The sequence below is a fragment of the Rhododendron vialii genome, chromosome 6a (assembly GCF_030253575.1).
Source record: "Rhododendron vialii isolate Sample 1 chromosome 6a, ASM3025357v1".
NCBI classification, from domain to species: domain Eukaryota; kingdom Viridiplantae; phylum Streptophyta; class Magnoliopsida; order Ericales; family Ericaceae; genus Rhododendron; species Rhododendron vialii.
This window is the reverse complement of record NC_080562.1, coordinates 37185935-37204598: the sequence shown is the minus strand read 5'-3', so window position 1 is coordinate 37204598 and position 18664 is coordinate 37185935. Positions and strand designations below refer to the sequence as shown.

General features: G+C 39.9%; 4 protein-coding genes and 1 non-coding gene across 13 annotated transcripts; 3 read left to right on the top strand and 2 right to left on the bottom strand.

Moving 5' to 3' along the window:
- Positions 1-175: 175 nt before the first annotated feature.
- LOC131331479 (protein VTE6, chloroplastic) lies at positions 176-5628 on the top strand. Of its 2 annotated transcripts, XM_058365444.1 has the most exons (6): positions 176-719; positions 1672-1925; positions 3468-3591; positions 4509-4613; positions 5092-5177; positions 5261-5628. In XM_058365444.1, coding segments are annotated over exons 1-6 (1032 nt in total). In that variant the 5' UTR covers positions 176-257; the 3' UTR covers positions 5262-5628. The 2 variants fall into 2 exon arrangements, with proteins under 2 accessions (XP_058221427.1, XP_058221426.1); XM_058365443.1 differs by having other exon boundaries at positions 5092-5628.
- Positions 5629-6746: 1118 nt separating this feature from the next.
- LOC131331471 (protein ROOT INITIATION DEFECTIVE 3-like) lies at positions 6747-7973 on the top strand. The gene has a single exon (XM_058365432.1). The coding sequence runs from the start codon at positions 6747-6749 to the stop codon at positions 7968-7970; it is 1224 nt and encodes a 407-aa protein (XP_058221415.1). The 3' UTR covers positions 7971-7973.
- A 352-nt stretch (positions 7974-8325) lies between these two features.
- Positions 8326-8433, bottom strand: LOC131331649 (small nucleolar RNA snoR100). Its single transcript, XR_009201456.1, has one exon. It is a non-coding gene; the product is annotated as a small nucleolar RNA snoR100 (small nucleolar RNA).
- Positions 8434-8801: 368 nt separating this feature from the next.
- LOC131331483 (B-box zinc finger protein 22) lies at positions 8802-13200 on the bottom strand. The gene is made up of 3 exons (XM_058365455.1): positions 12803-13200; positions 9801-10223; positions 8802-9529 (listed from the first exon to the last, which is right to left on the bottom strand). The coding sequence occupies exons 1-3, from the start codon at positions 12983-12985 to the stop codon at positions 9272-9274; spliced, it is 864 nt and encodes a 287-aa protein (XP_058221438.1). The 5' UTR covers positions 12986-13200; the 3' UTR covers positions 8802-9271.
- An 898-nt stretch (positions 13201-14098) lies between these two features.
- LOC131331482 (E3 ubiquitin-protein ligase CCNB1IP1 homolog) lies at positions 14099-18276 on the top strand. Of its 8 annotated transcripts, none has more exons than XM_058365453.1 (10): positions 14099-14235; positions 14573-14643; positions 15472-15586; positions 15696-15768; positions 16137-16182; positions 16300-16330; positions 16593-16848; positions 16928-17091; positions 17448-17691; positions 17768-18276. In XM_058365453.1, the coding sequence occupies exons 3-10, from the start codon at positions 15517-15519 to the stop codon at positions 17772-17774; spliced, it is 891 nt and encodes a 296-aa protein (XP_058221436.1). In that variant the 5' UTR covers positions 14099-14235; positions 14573-14643; positions 15472-15516; the 3' UTR covers positions 17775-18276. The 8 variants fall into 8 exon arrangements, with proteins under 8 accessions (XP_058221436.1, XP_058221432.1, XP_058221435.1 ...); XM_058365449.1 differs by having other exon boundaries at positions 17418-17691; XM_058365452.1 differs by lacking the exon at positions 14099-14235 and adding an exon at positions 14244-14406.
- The last annotated feature ends 388 nt before the right edge of the window (positions 18277-18664 follow it).

Sequence of the window (18664 nt, the reverse complement as noted above, 5' to 3'; positions counted from 1 at the left end):
TCTAGGACCAACTCTAAAATCTCTAATTGTAGCATATAACCAAAATCCGCATAGACTCATGATTAGCGGTGAATATCGTATCGTGTCATCTCGTATTTGTATTGAAATTTCTTTAACAATAACCCAATCAATTTAATTTTTTGTGTTATTATGTTGTCTCCACGACTCCAGCTTCACAATAAAGTAGAGAATGTATTATTGGCACGCTACTGCTATCCCTCCTCCCCCAAAAAAGAGTAGAATTTCCGAACTTAAAAATGGCATCTTTGTCAACTCTCATCACGATCCCCTCCTCCATAACCCCAAACCCTAGAAAAACATCCCCCAAACCTCAACACTCTACAATCCTCTCATCAATTCACAAACCCCAAACCCTCTCACTCACCCACCTCCCAAAAAACCCCTTAACAAGAACAGCTCCTCCTCCTCCTCCTCACAAAATGCCAGTACCAGTAACCAGAGCTCAAGCCTCCCCCACAAGCACGCCCTCCGCCGTCGTCGGCCTGGGGCTCCGGCTTGTGGAGTCGTCGTTCCTCGTCTGTCCGCCCACGTGGCAGTCCGCCGTTGTGAGCAACCTCGTCATTTTCTTTCTGGGTTACCCGCTCCTCGTACTGGGGTTGTCTCTTCCAGGAATCGGAGCCGCATTCTTGCTCGGCACCCTCACGTGGCGCGCTTTCGGGCACACCGGGTTTCTTCTCGTCGCCACCTACTTCCTCATTGTAAGATTAGATTTTTGTGATTTCGTGTTTATTAACTTATGTGGACGTGTGCTGTAATTTCGTGGTCAAGCTTCACTACTGTGTTTCAGTATTGGGATGCATCAACGGCGATAAATTGAACTGAAACTGCATTTAGGTGTAGTGAGGTTTTGGATTCAATTCCTAAGGAGAGTAGGGTAATGCCTTCTCTCTTGGGTTGGGTTGAGTTCAAGAAGTGCAAATTCTTATGAAGTGCAAGCTGGTGTGAACCACACCTATATTGAATATGGTTCACTTTCCAGGTAGATTTTGAAGATTTCTTGTAGGAATGTAGCATTGGTAATTTCGGTTCTGGTAACCTCTATGTTAAATGGATTCGGGTACGGGTGCAAGTCCAAGCATTGGATCTTCCTAAACTTATACCTTAGGTTACTGGGATATGTGTCCCCAAATTGGGTATGGGTACGGTTACTTGTCCTGAACACTTGTACAATTTTATAGTTAGATATGTATTTAAACAAGAAGGGGTCAAGAAAAAAATGATTTTGTTATTTCTTGTCCATGTGAAATACTCAAAATATCACTTTTCTAGCTAATTTGATATTTCTTTTTCTGTAAATATCATAACAATTAGAGGATCTGAGTGTCAAAAATGGATACAGGTGTCGAACACATCGACATGGGTACTTCAGCCAAAATGAAGGATCCATGTAACATAGGGTAACCGTAGATAGACCATCATGTTATTTCGTTAGTAAATGTTTTACTTTTTTAACGAGTTTGAGAAGGGTCAATTCATAGTCTTCACCCACCCACACCCCTTTTGCCGTGATACAGTTTTGATTGAAGATTATTTTAGTGCATTCATACTCCGATGCCATAATAACAAATAGGAGGAAGTCTATTTCTCTAAATTTATTTTGTAATTTTAGGTTTTTCTTGTAATGGGTATCGCTCATGTTGGACCTGCCAGGGTACTGGAGCCACAAAGGTTAAAATGGCACAGAAGGAGGCTCAAGGGGTCGCTGAGAAGAGGAAAGGAAGAAGAGGACCAGGAAGCGTGATTGGTTCCAGTGCAGCTGGATGTGTTTGTGCTTTTCTTTCAATAATTGGAGTTGGCGGAAAGGCATTTTCTCACCTTTGGGTACTCGGGTTTGTGGCCAGTTTCTGTACTAAACTGAGCGATACTGTCTCAAGTGAAATAGGAAAAGCATATGGGAAAACAACGTAAGCCATGCATCTTGTTCCTTTTATGGGCATTAGGTGCCCACCTTTTTGTTCTCATTCTGGTATAACTTGTGGTTTCCTAGATATTTTAGGCTACTTGTTTTCAACTGCAAATGTTCTCAGATTGTATTAAGAGTAAACCTTCATTGGTGTTGATGGCATAACAGTTTGCTTTCCTGGTTCAAACACTAGGTTATCTGTCATGCCATTTTAGTTTCCCAGTCTCCCAACCACATACTTAAACGTCGCGTGGATTCTTTGTCAGACTGACATATTGCTCTAGAATGAATCTTAACTAGCAGAAACTGAAGTGATAGTAACTGATAGGTTGAATTGGGGGCACAAAATTACTTTTGGTAATGATTTGTGGTCCAATTCATGTCAAGGGCAGCTGCCTTTAGGTTGCTTGATTATTAATTCAAGTTAACTAGGCCACCGAACGTTGACTTGTCAGTAAAAGGAGGGCACCAAACTTGGTGCAGTTCATTGTGGATTATAGGACATTGAAACACTGTAATTGCTATGGTAATTACCGTGTTTCAATGTTAGTAGATGCCAAGTAATGTTAATATTAAAATATGCTATGGTAATTGCTTTTATTGTTCTGTTAACAGTGCCTACTGTGCAGTTTTTTTATGCTCAGAAAAAACTTCATACTTCTGCTTGGGAAAAAAATGTTGACATGTTCCTAGTTAGCCTTTTTTCGCAATGCGGAAACCCATGTGGATAACTTTGAACTTTTGAAGTACTTTTACTGGCTTGTGCTTCCTCGATAGATGTCAAGGAGGTCTATTCTGAAAAGTGAAAACATATAGAGTTCATTTTGGATGGTGATTCCTTTTCACCTATGCTGGAATATTAGGATGAACGGATATGCCATTAATGTTATCGTTTGATGTCCAGGATTGCTATAGCACAAACTCAAGAATGTCTCCCAAAGTTTGTTTTTCTTTTTGTATTTTAGGATGTCTATGCGTTCTTTTTCTTGTATCTGTCTATTCAGTATGTGAGTTGTTTTTGCTCTCTCTCTCTCTCTGTTCTCTTTAATTATATGTTTGTTTTTCACTGTCGTTGTGACCCTTTTGACTCTTTGCTCTCTCTCTCTCTCTCTCTCTCTCTCTCTCTCTCTCTCTCTCTCTCTCTCTCTCTCCCCTTATATGTTTGTTTTTCACTGTTGTTGTGACCCTTTTGACTCTAGCTACTGGTTTATCTCACCTATATTTTGGGGAAGGGGGCAAAAGCCAAGGCTTCTCTATGAAGTATTTGTAGCAGCTTAAGAGTGGCAGCATTCATTTATCACTCCTAAAGTATGCTATTCGCTTATGACATTAGTGGTCTTTATGATACTTATATACTGTAGTTGCTTTCTCCTGGTTATATTACGGTTCTGTGAGTTCCCCAATTAATATCTGTTGTTTTTCCCAGAACAAAACAATACTTGAAATGTTGCACTTTTAAGCTTTTGAGCTCTTCTTTTCAGCTACAAAAGTTCAAATATATACCTGCAGTCTGCATTTTGTTGAAATTGGTGCTTCTAATCAGGTACCTAGTGACGACATTTAAGATAGTCCCAAGGGGAACTGAAGGAGCTATGAGTGTTGAGGGAACCGTTGCTGGACTTCTAGCATCAATTCTTCTTGCATTTGCTGGTTTTTGGATGGGTTTGGTATGATGTATTCCTCTTCTTTTTTCAGTTGGTTTCTTTATCATTTTAGACAGTTGACCTTCATTTGTGTCTTCATTCTTTGGATTTTTCCCCTTGTCAGTTGGCTTTGCCTCATTTATGGACTAAGTGGCGCGGACATGTGATGTGGCATATGGACACCGCAATTTACAAAAGTATTATACGACACAAACGCCAAGAGAATGATTTATTAAACATACAACTGCATATAGTTTTTCTCGTGTCTGAATATTTTTCCTAGGAGAATAAAAAACAAAAACATTAATGAAACTGATAAGAACCATATACTTCATAAGTGAAACACCAATATAATATTCACGTGGTTTATAAGCATTAAAATAAACCATTCATCATTTAAGAAAAATAACTCTTCAATCCATATATTAGTAAATCACACTTATCTAACACAACTAATGTGAGATTGATGGGTCTAAATGATGAGAGACCAATAGGACATGAGAGTGTCGGACATGAGAGTGTCGGACATGGTGTCCGTGCAGTGTACGGTGTACCAACTTCTTAGACATGTTTGTGCTTCTTAGTCTACGAACATAGCTTAGACTGCATCATGGTGGTTGGACCTTGTACAACTACGACTCCATAGGCAATGATTTTGCTTTGAAGGAGTTTTAGGGTATCAAAACCTTGGGGTTGAAGGAATACATGAGAGTCCATGATCTGGCTGATGGCCTGTAACGGATTTCTTATAGGAAATAAAATGCATCCCTCTGAAGTAGTATGGACATGTTGCAATTATCGTTATTATTTTTTTGTCTGAAACTACTGGTTCTGTGTTCTTACTAACTACTTATTAGTAACTTTCCATGACTTCTACATCCTTAGTGAGATTTTCTGACTTAGTATCTACTCCTTTTTCATGAAAAAAAAAATCGTTACAGATAAAGGTTTCCGAAGCTCTGATTTGTGTTGTAGCGTCCCAGATTGCTAATCTTGGTGAAAGCGTGATAGGTGCTTCCCTCCAAGATAAAGAAGGATTCCGCTGGGTAGGTGGCCAATCCAATTATCATCTGTTTTCAGTCATTCCAATTCTTATTGGTTTGTCTTGGTTGACCTTTATTTGTTGGCTCCATGATGTTGTATTCTGAAAACTGTAACCACCAACTTGAACCTTCATACAATTGAGCAGGTTGGTGGGCTATGATATTATGTAGTTTTAGATTTTCCTGGGTATACATAAGTTTATGACACAGGTGGAGTTAGTTCTTTACGCAATGTGGACCAGGCTAACCCAACCTTGTAGAATACTGGGTAGATTGATGTTTAGAGAATTACGACCATCTCTCTCTCTCTCTCTCTCTCTCTCTCTCTCTCTCTCTCTCCACCCACGGCACATGTAAATGATTTGATCTTCCACGTAGTGTATTCTTGTAACCAGTTCAACCTGCTGTTCTGTTTCGTACTTTAATTTACACCACTGACATGTATCTCAAAGTCTTTTTTTTTACTGGTTTGTCATTGCAGCTTAACAACGATGCTGTAAATGTCATCAACATATCTATGGGCAGTATTTTGGCAGTCCTGATACAACAAATTCTTCTCCAAAAGTGGTATACATAGTTCCACTTACAATTCATCCATTTTAAGCATCTCTGAGATCGGGACCATTGTTCAAGCCTATATTTGCTTACAGAATCTGTGAATACTGCGACTGGAAACTGAAAAAGACACAATGCTGTTAAAGGGGAAAGACTTTCTACTGTTTTCGTGCTCTTCTTTTCCGTTAATTCAATGGGATCAGGCTTCTGAGGAAAGATCTCCTGAAATCTTGCAGCAATAACTTAGCCATCTGTTCCTGTTATTTGTAAGTTCCCTGTTTCTCCAGATGGACAAATGGCTTAGTAGGTTGGTTTTGCTGCTATAGTTTGTAACTTTGTAAATATTGATTCTTTCATTGTAATTTCAACAAGAAGCCGGGTTTACGCATATGTTTATCGAATCTTTCGTGTTAATGCAAGTCTCTTGGCCCTTGGGCAAGGAACCCTTTTTTGTTGGAGATTACTTGAGAAATTTCATTCCTTTGTTGCTTTGATTGGATTAGTTTGCCTATGTTGATTCTTTAATGTCTAAGAAAGCGGTGAAAGAAAAGGGGAAAATCCTCTGGATGTTGGTGGAGAGTATCATGATTTATAGAACCTCACACACAATATAAAAAAATCAACCATAAAAGTTTTATGGTCAGCGAATTTATTTGTTCATTTGCTGTGAACTCTCTTGCATTCTTCTTCTTGACAGGAACGTGTATGATTTAAAAGGTCGTTTTGTCCTAATGAAACTCCCCTTTGCTCGTGGGCAACACAAAAGTTTATTCTGTAAAGCGATGATATCTGTTTGAGGAGGAGCACACACAATCACATGAATATAGATAGAAAAACATGGCCTGAGTCAAATGCATAATTCTGGAGTATGGGGAAGCATTTTCACAAAACTAGTGAATGAGCCTTGCTTTCTCTCCTTAAATCACCTAGTTCCCTTTGTTCTACTCTTATTGTTCTACGCCGTATGTACACCCCATCATCGGTACTAATAGTCGGACTCAATTCAAAAAGTTCAAACTCAATGGTAAGAGCAAGTTTTCTCCCAATAAATGACAGGGTTTCGCTTCATCGAATCAGTACAGGCTCAAGACCGATTCCACGCGCAGAATGAGGGTGCTTGAAACTTCGTCTTGAAAAAATGGTTGTGTTAATTTCAGTGCAATAAGGGTTTCTCATCAATAAGAGGCTCCAGTCATGCATTTTCTAGAAGGTGGATTTTGATGCAAAAGGTCGTGGAACCAGCCTAAAGTCGTATGCATTTATTAGAAGGTAGATTTATAGAATCATTCAAGGATCACAAAGCAAAGTATGTCAAAGTGGGAAGTTATTCAAGAAATCTCATTCAGGCTTTACTAGCAAACTGCAAAATGACACTTCTCTCCTCAACAAGTACGAGGGGATATTCATGTGAAACAGCTCCAGTCAACCAAACTTAACGAAAAATTCTAGTTGCAAGCAAAAATCCAAATCCAGAACTAAAGTTATTCTTTCCAGCACCCATATATCCCCTGACCATGCACTTCTCATGTTCACAACTTCTACTTGCTTTTTCCTGTCACATTCCCTCTCCTATGCCTAAAAATGGCATCACTTTCACAGGAAATCGTCCTCGCTAGCTCTCCAGATGGCACCATTACCGCCTTTGATGCTTCCTCCGGCACTGCTTTGGGTCACTTCACTGGTAGCCAATCACCACGAAAAGGCCTAACTGTCATTGGAACCAACCTCATCGCCGCTGCTCATGTTTCCCCTGACACTGCTTCAGGCTCCATTCATCTCTACAACTGGTGGTCTCCAACACCCTCCCACCACCTCCCTGTATCTGAGCCGGTGGGTCCACTTGCCGCCACTTTTGACGGCTTTTTCCTGTTTGCCGGTGGCATTTCAGGCCAAAACCATGCACTATCACTCCCTTCAGGTGATCTAATCCAAACATTCTCTGCTCACAACAACAAACCCGTATCTTGTCTTAAAATCAACGATGATGGTTCGCTTCTGTTCTCCGGAGGTGATGATGGAACCATTGCAGTTTTTCCAATCTTTAAACTCCTAGATATTTCATCTGACAAGTCAAACGAAGTTGTAATGCATCGCTTCATTGGGCATGAATCTGCGGTCACTTCTATCACGGCAGGAATTGGAAGATCCAATAGCACTATCATTTCTTGCTCCTTAGACTGCACTTGTAAGTTCTGGAACCTCGCGCACGGGGCCCCCCTGTGTACGATTACATTCCCGTGTATGATTTGGGGGGTGGAAATGGATTCCATGGAATCCGAATTCTTTGTTGCCGGATCAGACGGTTTTTTGTACAGTGGAGCACTAAAGGGAGGAAACAGAAACATGGTAAAACAAGGGCAGAAATTAGTCAAATGGGAGCAGAAACATTATGGAGCAGTCGTGGGCTTGGCAATGACGAATGGGCGACGAAATCTGGTCACTGCTTCGGAAAATGGAAGCATTTGGATTTGGGATGCAGAGAGAAAAGAGGTGGTTAGGGTTCTTGGTGGAGAAATGGGAAGCATTAGTGAACTTGTCGTCGCGAAAGGTTTTGGATTAGGCGATGGTAACAGTGAAGTTAATGGATGGAGTTCGGAGTTTTCCAGTAGAGAAGTGAGTAGGCCAGTAAGGGAGGTGATGGAGATGGAAAAGGTGTTGGGTGTATTGGAAGAGGATAGGAGCAAAGCCATTGATACACTTGGATCAGCAATTGAAGCTCATGAGAAATTATTGGGACTTATTCTCAAAGAAGCCAAAATGGGAAGTAATTGTGAAAACAGTGATGAAGAGGAAGATGACATTTGAACATTTTGTATCAATCTCCAACCAAATGTGTCCATTCGTGAGTAGCAGAATCACACACAGAGAGAGAGAGAGAGAGAGAGAGAGAGAGATTAGAAGTCTTGATTAACATTTAACACCAGCATATGACTGTAATCTTAGAAGTTAGAACCCTTAGGAAGCAATTTAGTCCGAATCTGAGAAGACTTTTGACTCCACTGCAATCTACCAAAATTGCACCTTAAAAGTATCCTCAAACTTCAGCAGACGAGTTCTAGCAAAAATATTGACTAATCGGCAAGCGAATAAATCCCCAACATTGGCTCCCCTAAACCTCCAAGAACCCCCTAAATCTCCAAGAACCGAGGAGCTAAAGGGACGTTTTGCTGCGGAACCATACCCTCAAATTCAAGCTGCAAGACATCAGAGAGGGCAAGCCTAAAAACCCAAATCAATTTTTGTACACATTACCATGCTTCCTTCGTTCATAGTCCCGAGGGAAAGCACAACTCCATAGATATGGAAATGCCAAAGAAAAATCAAATGCCAAAATCTCCGGACAGGCAACAGCACGGCAGCACGCATATACCTATCAACATACTAGAAACAACCTTCCAACGTTCAATACTTGCTCCTTCACACATTAATGCAGCTTTTTCACTGAAGATCTGGTACCAACCCCACCATCAAAGCCTAAACCAAAGTTCAGCATAATCACTAATCACACAAGTAATAACTATGAACAAAAGTCAATAAGGAAGCCCACAATTGGATCAGTCATTTGATATCTAAAACGAACTAAATGCTTTTGATAAAGGAATTCCCATGAAGACATATAACAAAGATCAGATCCACTTCGTTCATAGCACAAATTTCATTTCACTGAACTTTTACCCATGGTAATTTCTAACAGTAACCCCTTCATCCAAATGACAGACACCTAAGATATAGCAGTAGTAATCCTTTAAAATTTTACAACCCTACACAACAACAGCAAAAAAGGAGAAAGATCTAGTTACAGAAGAAAGCAAGAGATTTCAAACCACAGATATTAGCTCAACCAACTTCTTCAACTCTTTAAGAGATTAAATATGAAATACATACTCTGGAGACTACACAACATACTTTAAGGTTGTGATTAAATCTTGGATTTATGGAGGAAATTGCAGAGGGAAAAGAAAAAGGAAGCTAATTTTGCTTGGCTTTTCTTCCGCAAATCCGAAAATCCAAGATCCAATGACAAACTAAAGTGAAGTTATAACCCATAGACAGCAAATAGGGGTAGCGCGTACAGGGAAAATGAATTAGAATTCCCTCCGCCGCTTTCAACTAGTGCCACGTGGTTGATAATGAGTAGGGCTTTGCCCAAGTGAGCAAATATCAGGCACAGAAACAGAAGCACCAGACATATTACGGTAACTTTTTGGCCAGTAAAGCCCTGAGGCTGTTGGTGGCGAAGGGACCTGTGGTACTGTCCAGGATGCATCTGGCACCTGACCCAAGCTTTCATCAGCATCCAGGTCTTCTTCTCCAGCTCTTAGAATTGAGGAGCAGTCAGAGTCTCCAACCTTACCACTATCAGCCTGATACAAATCATTGCAAAGAAGACACAATATTAGGGACTAGAGTTGCAATTGCAATGTACTTGGAGAATCACAACAATCATTTTGAAAGGTCACTTGATAAATTTTCTACTCAATCAATGAATAAACACCAAGAGGAGAGGCTCTCTGTCTTTCGGCATTCTCAAGGAACAAATTAGGAAAAACTAGGAAGGCCCAGCGATCCTAAGATGGTGCCAATTTACATGCATGAAATTAAGCAAGATATATACAGTAAGACCTTAAATTGTACCTTGCATGAGTCACTATTCATGTAGCCATATGTCTGATTGAATCCAGTTAGTCCAAGATAATCATCTAACTGCCACTGTGGAAAACTCCCAGCTGCAGATCCTCCAGACAACGGCAACTTAGTTGGTACAAAATCCCCAACTCCTCCCACTTGGACAGGTAATGCTTTGGTGTATTGGCCATCCAATGACACTAGCGTACCATTTCTAGACAGAGAACGAGATTCTGTTTCTGCCTTAACTGAAGGTGACTTCCCTGATGAAGATGATCCACCATGTTCAGTGGATTCGAGTCCAACTTTAACTCCCGTAAGCAGAAATCTCTTGTGAGCTGACACGAAGGTATTTGCCGTGTGTACGGCAACATCACACTTTCGGCAGAGTAAAGCTCGATCCTCAAGACAAAAGAAATAGCCAACCGCTTCCTGTATGGATGCCCATTCAGAATCACTCATTATACCAAACCAAAACCAAACCAAACTGAGCCTTACGTCCCCAATCACTTGGGGTCGGCTACATAAATCCGTTTTCTCTATTGAGCTCTGTCTGAATCACTCATTATAGTTAAACAAAAAGAAAAGGGAACGGCCAGGGGAAATTAAGCAATATGTATTATCTCAATTTGGAAGATAGAGCATGATCAGCGCGTAAATGTTCACATTAGTGCCTCCTAATTTATCCTTGCTAAGTCTATTTATATCGTTACTCGGAGTTTAATGCTTGATTTTTGTATTTTAGGTCTTTGGAAGCTTATATGTTAAAGCCGATCAAATTGGGATTTAAAATGGGTAGCAGAACAATCCAATTTCTTCATGTCTCGGTGGGGCCCCAGAAGAACTACTTTTTATTGTTGGATCAAATAAAAGAATGAGACCTAAGCCCATTCTCGGGGTGGGGCCCAAGGCTTTAGGGGAATTAAGTTAAGCCGGCTGGGATTTGAAAAAAAGAAAGAAAATAGGGGTTTTTGTGTCGGCAAATGGAGCTGATAAAAAGGTTTTTGAAGACAGCAGTTCGAGGAGGAGAACAGAGAATAGAACAGGGGTGGAGGGGGCGCACATCAGAGAGAACAGTCAGAGAAAAAGGAGACCCACAACTGGAAATCAGTCGGTTCCCATGTCAGCGCCCAACAGAACCCCAACGATTTTCCATCCGATGTCCGGCTAAACTCCATTTCTAGGGTTAGATGAAGGTTTCTTTCCAAGTAGTTTGAACTTTGTTTGTGTTTAAGGATTAATCATTCGAACATTGGTTGTACGACTTAGGGATAATTTCATTTTTGGAATGAATGATTTGAATGCTTCCTATTAAATCAACTTCTTGTGTTTGTATTCTAGACTTCAAACACTTGCATGCACGATTTATTATTGATTCACGGAGTAGGTTGAGATAGGTTATGCTTTATAAGACAAGGCCTGCTATTAGACGATCCGTGCCATAGAGATGGGTTGTGCTAGTAAGACAACTTGTGCTATGCGAAGATAATCTATGCCCATCGATTATCCATGAATATCTTGAATTGATTTGAATGAAAAGTTCTTAACCAAGCAAAATCAAGCTACGAGAGGGAAACTAGATTCAATACCCTATAACTTTTCTCACTTGTTTCGCAAAACCAAATTTTCTTTTGTTTTCTTAGTTTAGAATTTAGAACCAAAACCGGAAGCTCATTTTTGAATTGAAGTAGAAATTGATTGAAGCTGATCCAATAACGTACTCTTGTGCCTGTGGAACGATACTCGGACTTTTGCCGCTATTCTATGGAGTAGTTGTAATACTTGTGTTTTAATTAATAATTTTGATACGGTAACGACACGGTCAGAGCACATCCAAATCTTCAATCAGGACTGCAGTAATATAACTTTACTGACTTTACACTAGAGTTCATTCACAAAGTCCGTAGTTTTCAACATCCATGATCTGCACTGCTGCATGTTAATCATTATATACATGTCTTGCCCCAGTATTAAGAAAATGCATGTCTTCATGATCCAACAATGCATGTTTCCAAGTGAATGGTGAAAGTGACTATAGAGAAACAATAATAAACTTAGTAATTTTCCAGGTTTTGAAGGGTCTAAAAACACAGACATTCCTTTATATGAGAAAAAGTGAGGGGAACACAAAAACTATTCAACAACCAGAGAGCGAAAGAGCCATCCAAATTGTGGTTTATATCCAGCGGTCCTCTGACGAAATGAAAAAGACAAATAAAGCTCAAATTTTCATTTACCACTCAATGAGAAAGTGCAAGTACCCCCAAATCCCAATATTTCCATTCCACAAGTACGTTGAAACACCAATTAAATTAGTAGGAGAACAAGACAAACTTTACAACCTGGACAGTGCATCAATCAATAATAATCTGCTGTAACTGTCGAACCAAATAAATCCCGAGGAATAACAAGTTACATGACATCACATGAATTGAAAGAAAACTAATGCAGCATTAGAACCATGTACCTAGTAACCCAAACAACCCGTAAGATTTAAGGGTCCTCAAGCTATCAATATAAGGGCCATATCTTGCCAATTCAACTAAATTAACTGATTGACTCCCACCGGCACAAACAGCAAAACTTGGCTGCAATCGGGTTAGATAAAACATTCTCACTCGTTCTAATGAAATTTCAATGCTTTTAACAACGAAATAATTAACGTTGTTGATGCTCAACAAGCGTAAGGACAATAAAACAGTTTCTTTCCCCTGATTTAAACTAAAAATAGAGACATTTCCGGTACAAAATGCGTCACACGAAATGAAAACAAAAACAAAAGCAACGAAACAACGTGTTTTACCTTTTCCCCTCAGGTAAGACCAATAAACACGCATTTGACAATACCTTATCAATTCGTGCTTAATGTCTAGCAAGACTAAATACAGACACCACTCAAAGAAATAACATGCCAAAATATAAAGATAATTGCTACTCACCACCTGAGATTTATGATTTATCACCTCTTCACGGAATCGCAAGATAGGTTTTGTGCTTAGAAATATACCTACCTGACAGATGTCACATTTAGGCATGGGGGAGGAAGCGCTGGAGAGAGGGACCCTCTGGTGCTTACTGGCGAGCTTATTGGCCGCGTGAACCTTCTCATCGCACCCCCAGCACAGCGCCGCCTCATCCGCACAGCACAGCACGTTCGCCTCCGCTACCTCACAAACGTTGCACTGAATCTTCATCCCTCCCTCCCTCTCTCTCCAAAAAAAACCCTAGGGGTTTGAGATCTTTTGGGAGAATGGATGGTGGGTGAGAATCTATGGAGGGGTTTAACGCGAAGAAGTAAATGAGAGAGATGCAGTGCAAGTGGAATAGTGGATGGGACTATGGGAGGAGCCAAGTTGGGAGGAGAGAGAGAGAGTGGAGAGAGAAAGAGAGAAAGAATATGTCCTGATTCGGGGTGCGCAGTCGGTTGAGATTTTTTGAAGCGGGGACTGGGTGTACACGTGGCGATTGGGGGATGGAGTGGTGAGGGGCCCCCCATCCTTGTTTTATTTTCTTTCTTCTTTTTCTTTTTGTGTGTGCGCTTTTCACAAGTTATATTTTGTTTTTTTGTTATCAAAAGTTTTTTTTTTTTTTTTTTGCTTTTCTTACAAGAAATCTTCTCTGGACTAGTCTAAGTCTAACATGAAACTCAAAACCTGACAAGTCTTCTAGAAGTTATGTTTGTTAATTTGTCAAGAAATGAGAAATTAAAAAAAAAATTCACAAAATTGATAAATTAGAAGAACTCCTTGGCATTGATATGTAATAATTTGTGGCAAAACTTTTCTCATGAAGAAAAAGTTTGATTCTCTGTGGCCAATTCTTCGGAAGTTATTTGTTGGAATATCGGGCAATTTCTTAGGATGATATTTACTTATAAGTACTTTTCTATATAACTCAGGATCTTTAACTAGCTTATATAAATTTTTAATTAATTTATTGGAAAAATAATACTAGTGAGAAGCCCACTAAAACACTAAAATTCTAGATGAACTTGCTTCACAAAAGTTGATTGACTGTTTCGAACTTGAAAATTTTGGAAAGAGCAAAACCTAAGTTCGATGCATTGATATTCCAATCCCTTATGGTGTGTTTGGAACTTATAGAAAGGAAAATAAAATAAAAAGAGCGTGAGGAAAAAATGTATGTTCTTAAAACTTTATTGTCCTGTTAACTTCTCATTTCCTTTCCAAATTAAATAAGGTGTCCCTTCTTTTTCTTTCTTTTCTACATGTTTCAAACAAAGCCTTAACAATTTGGAAAAAAATTTAAGAGAGATTTTTTAAAGTTCTGAGTGAGGAGATGGATAGAAAAAATTTCCCCTTTTTGAGACAATCCAACCGGAACTTAACGGCAGGTCACGGCGAGAAAACAAAAGCACAAAACTGCCTTTTGCCGCCTTTTCCCATTGAATTTCGTAACATATAGCACCCGCGACGGAGTAGAGGTAGAGCCCTTCGCTGCATTTTCAATCGTCACACACAGAGAGAGAGAGAGAGAGAGAGAGAGAGAGAGAGAGAGAGCACCGTCGGTGGCTTCATTCCGTTTGTCGTACGCGATCACGATCTTACCTTTAGCTCTTGAATCTGTGGCGCAATTCGATAAGTTTTGAATTCCGGTTAGGTTTTCAACTCCCTTATGTCGATAGGTCCGTTAGAAATCGAATTGAGACGGAGACGGCGATCAACTGTTTGTGTTTTTACTCAAGTGAATTCGACCTAAGATGACTAATTTAAAAAAAAAAAAAGAAGTAATGATTTGAGTTTCTGTTTGGATATCCTCAGGTTTGGCTTCGAAGGCTTGAAGAAAAGGCTGGAAACTGAGGCAGTGGGAAACACTAGGGTTTATTCTTCTGGTGAGTTCGTATTGCAAGCATATGAATTTCGAATGTTTAATTTGCACCTCAAATAAGATGAATGGAAACCGTCTAGGGTATTAAGTTTTGTTGTTCTCTTGCTCTGGCTTTAATTGGGACCCCCGCAAGTGGGCAGTGGGATTGGTCCCAAGGTTAGTCGAGGTGCTCGAAAGTTGGCTCGGACGCCTGAGTTATATAAAAAAAAGATTTATTGTTCTGTAATTTCTTGGTTTAGTCAAAACACAATGGCACGGAATTCTCATCAGTCATCACTAGATCCCCCTTTACTTTTCTCGTGCATATTCCAATCAGGGCCGACTTTGTGCTTTGTTTTCTGCAAATGTGTTTAATGATTGTTTCTCCGTATTGGAATTCTAGGCTGTCTTATTTTTGTGCATTTTGCGTGCTATTTGATCCAGAAACCAAGTGCAACGATAGGTTGACCATGAGTTCAACTTTATGTACACTGCTTGATCCACAGCTGAGAAAGAAAGTAGCTTAGGTTTCTTGTTGAACTTGGACAATTTCCAACTGCAATCATTCTTCCAATTTATATTGTAATCTTTGCAAAAATTTCTCACATCAACCTAATATGCTGTCTAATACCTACTTTGCTTCAGTGGCCAACTCCTGAGTTGATCAACTACATTTCTAGACATTGTTGCGATATGTAATTTATCATCGCAATAGATTTTCTTATAGAGCTGGTCGTATCTTGGCCCTATAGCTGATCATAGTGTAATTGTTAAACACACCAAGATAGAATGTGAACTTTTCATAGAAGCTTGCTCAGATGTTTGTTTGTGCTCCTGCTTCATGGTCTTTCAGGTCCCAACTTATTGCTGAAATTGGAGATAATATCTGAAGGCTGAGATGAGATGCAATGCGTGCTGGAGAGAATTGGAAGGGCGAGCTATTTCCACCACTTGTGGCCACATCTTGTGTATCTTTAGGCATACAGCAGTTTTGACTTTCTGCAGTTTTGTCTGTATCTTTACTTTCGAATTTGTAGAATTGGTGCATGGGCATAGTTTCCTTAACGGTATTAAAAGGCACCGAAGATGCCAGCAAGATCCTCAGTAATGACGCGGCTTGCCCCATATGTGATCAAGTGCTCTCCAAGAGGTCAGTGGCTTCTGATATCATGGAGACATGGATCCATATCTTTAACATGTGTTTTTAGTGTATGATTTGTACATTGGTCTGTTACAATTGCATCGACTTAAGAGGAAAGGACCAGTGCAGCCTGCAGCATATTTGCTTACTATAATGAGCCTACTGCGGGTTTACCATTGATTTTTCCCCTTTGGCCGTTAGTTTGTTGCATGCTTTAATGGAAGTGATGTCACCAATCTTGACCACGGAGCTTTGGTGCAAGAAAGCTTTGTAACAGAAGGATTTTCAGCTACTTTATGCTATATTATCATCATGATCCATTACATATTTGGAATTTGATTGCCTCTTGACTAATTACTATGACTCTCACTTGGCAGTCTTATGAAACCTGTGGATATCAATCCTAATGATGAATGGATAAATGTAAGCGAGCATTCTTCTATTAAATATACTGTAACCTAATGCAATGTTGGTTTTCAAACAGAGGTCACAATGGGATCCGTGCTTTTGCCTGACTCTTTCTGTACTACTGTTTTGCAGATGGCCATGGTCGGGATGTCTCCGCAGATATGTATCCTTCATTGTTTGATACTTCCAGCAAATATGTTTTCATTTTCAAATTCCCTATAAATCACCTTATCGAGATCATCCAGTATTTAACGACATAGAGAGGATCATGGAAACAGCCGTTCTTTTTGTGGCAAGTACCATTAGCCCAATAATAATGCTAAAACAAAAGGTTTTAGTTATAATTCCAACATGGCTTTGAACTATTTGGATGATATCGATAGAGCACACGTTTCGTCCATACGTTGTTCCTTGAACATCTCTAGTGATGAAGAGCGCATACAGAAGTGTGACGTTCTACATTGGGCAAAAAGAACTGGAAATGCAGCTCAAGATGAATAAAATAGTAGCTCAGTGTAGGCAGAAATGCGAGACAATGCAAGAGAAGTTCACAGAAAAAATGGAGCAGGTGCATACCGCATACCAGAAAATGGCCAAGAGATGCCAGATGCTGGAACAAGAGGTTGAAAGCTTATCCAAGGATAAGCAAGAGCTTCAAGAAAAATTTTCTGAGAAATCTAGGTCAGTTTCAGAGACCCTTTTTCAAATCCTATTCAAACCTGATTCATAACTGAGGCAAACTATTATTTCCGAATACAAGGCAAAAGAGGAAGCTTGATGAAATGTATGATCAGTTGAGAAGTGAGTACGAGTCGATGAAACGATCAGCCATCCAGCCCGCAAACAACTTCTATTCAAGAGCTGAGCCAGATTTGTTCTCAAATCCACCTAACATGATGGATAACAGAGATCCTATCAGAAAAGGTAAAATTGTTCTGTTAATAGTCCTTGAAAGTAGTTCCAGGCAATAGTCTGCGTCAAAAGACCAAAGTGCTTTTCATCCAATGTCTGGAGTTCCCAGAGCGAATTGACAGAGTTCAACTGTTTGGTTGTTACAGAACACGTTTCATAAACTGTTTTTGAAAACAAAAACATTATTGTCTCCATATCCTACTCATTTTTAAGAAGAAATGCTTTCCAAGAATGCAAAAGGAACTTTTTGTTGATTTTTTTAAAACCGTCAAGCAAACAAGTTTACTTGGTGGTAGTTGTATTCTGCGAAGAAATGCCAGTTGACTTATTTGTTGCAGATTGGTCTGTTTTCACTCCTGAAACTCCAGGCCCGATAGAGGACATATGGCCACAAGCAAGACAGAATAGTTCGAACTCTGGCCCCTTTGACATCTCTGGTTGCTCACCTGCTAAACAATCAGCCATTCCACTTGATGCTGATAACAGAAGACCTGCTGCCGGTAGACCGGTGTTTGGATCTGGAGCCAGTAACCCATCAATGACTCTGAGGAACCTAATACTTTCACCAATAAAGCGACCTCAGCTTTCTCGCAACCGCCCTCAAATGTTCACGTAAGTAGTATTTGTATGTTTCACTGGAATTATTCGTAATTTCAAAGATTTAATGGAGGTTGTGTGCTTTTTGCAGGTTGTAGAGAAGGTTGAGGCTTGCCATTGCAAAGCCGAGTTGCTGCTGATTATACAGCTCAAAGGGGATTCTTTGTTTCCAGTGACTGGCAATGTATATAGCCTATAGTGATTCATTCTCAGGGTGAAGCAGCCACGAGAACAAAAATTATGAAAGACTACAGTAGTATCGTTGAAGCTGATTTGCCCCATCTGTTGTGTGCTTGAGAGAAAACCAACTGCACTTGAGAGTTCACAGGACTACACTTGATTAAAGAGGAATGTATTTCGCTTGTTTTGTTTTTTCTGTTTCTACAAATATCACTGGGCTGTTTGGGCATGAGCTAAATATAATTTCCATCTGTTCAAGTTTCATGGCCTTCGTTTCACAGGTCAGAAATTGTCTTTGTTTTCCAAAGTCATAGAAGTGACAGCGAGAACTTCAGCATCATTATGGTGTATGAAATTACTGGAATTCCTGAGAGATTTCCCTGTTTCCATGTACCTTAAATGCCCATGACGACCTTTTTTTTTTGGTCTATCAATTGTCCTGCTGTTCAAAAAAAATAAAAAAAATTGTCCTGCTAATTTTTCCTCTCCTGTTGTGTCTTTGGGCAACCCATCACTTTGGGGATTGGGTTTGGCAAGGTTGATTTTTGGGCATTAGAACAAACATCAGAAGCTGGAATGGCTTATCATAGACAAAAACAACCTGAGCTATGTGGATACATCTGTACATCGGATTGAAAAATGAGCAAATCAAAAATCAAAACCCAGTAAAAACAGGTAACTACAAACACCGGGGTGTAGGCAACTTGCAGAAATGGCAACGTGCCCGTCACGGATTAGGGACTTTCACCGGCGTGTAGGTAGTTCCATTTGCCGTTGTTGAGTATGTTTCAGTCCTCCGGGATGTTTA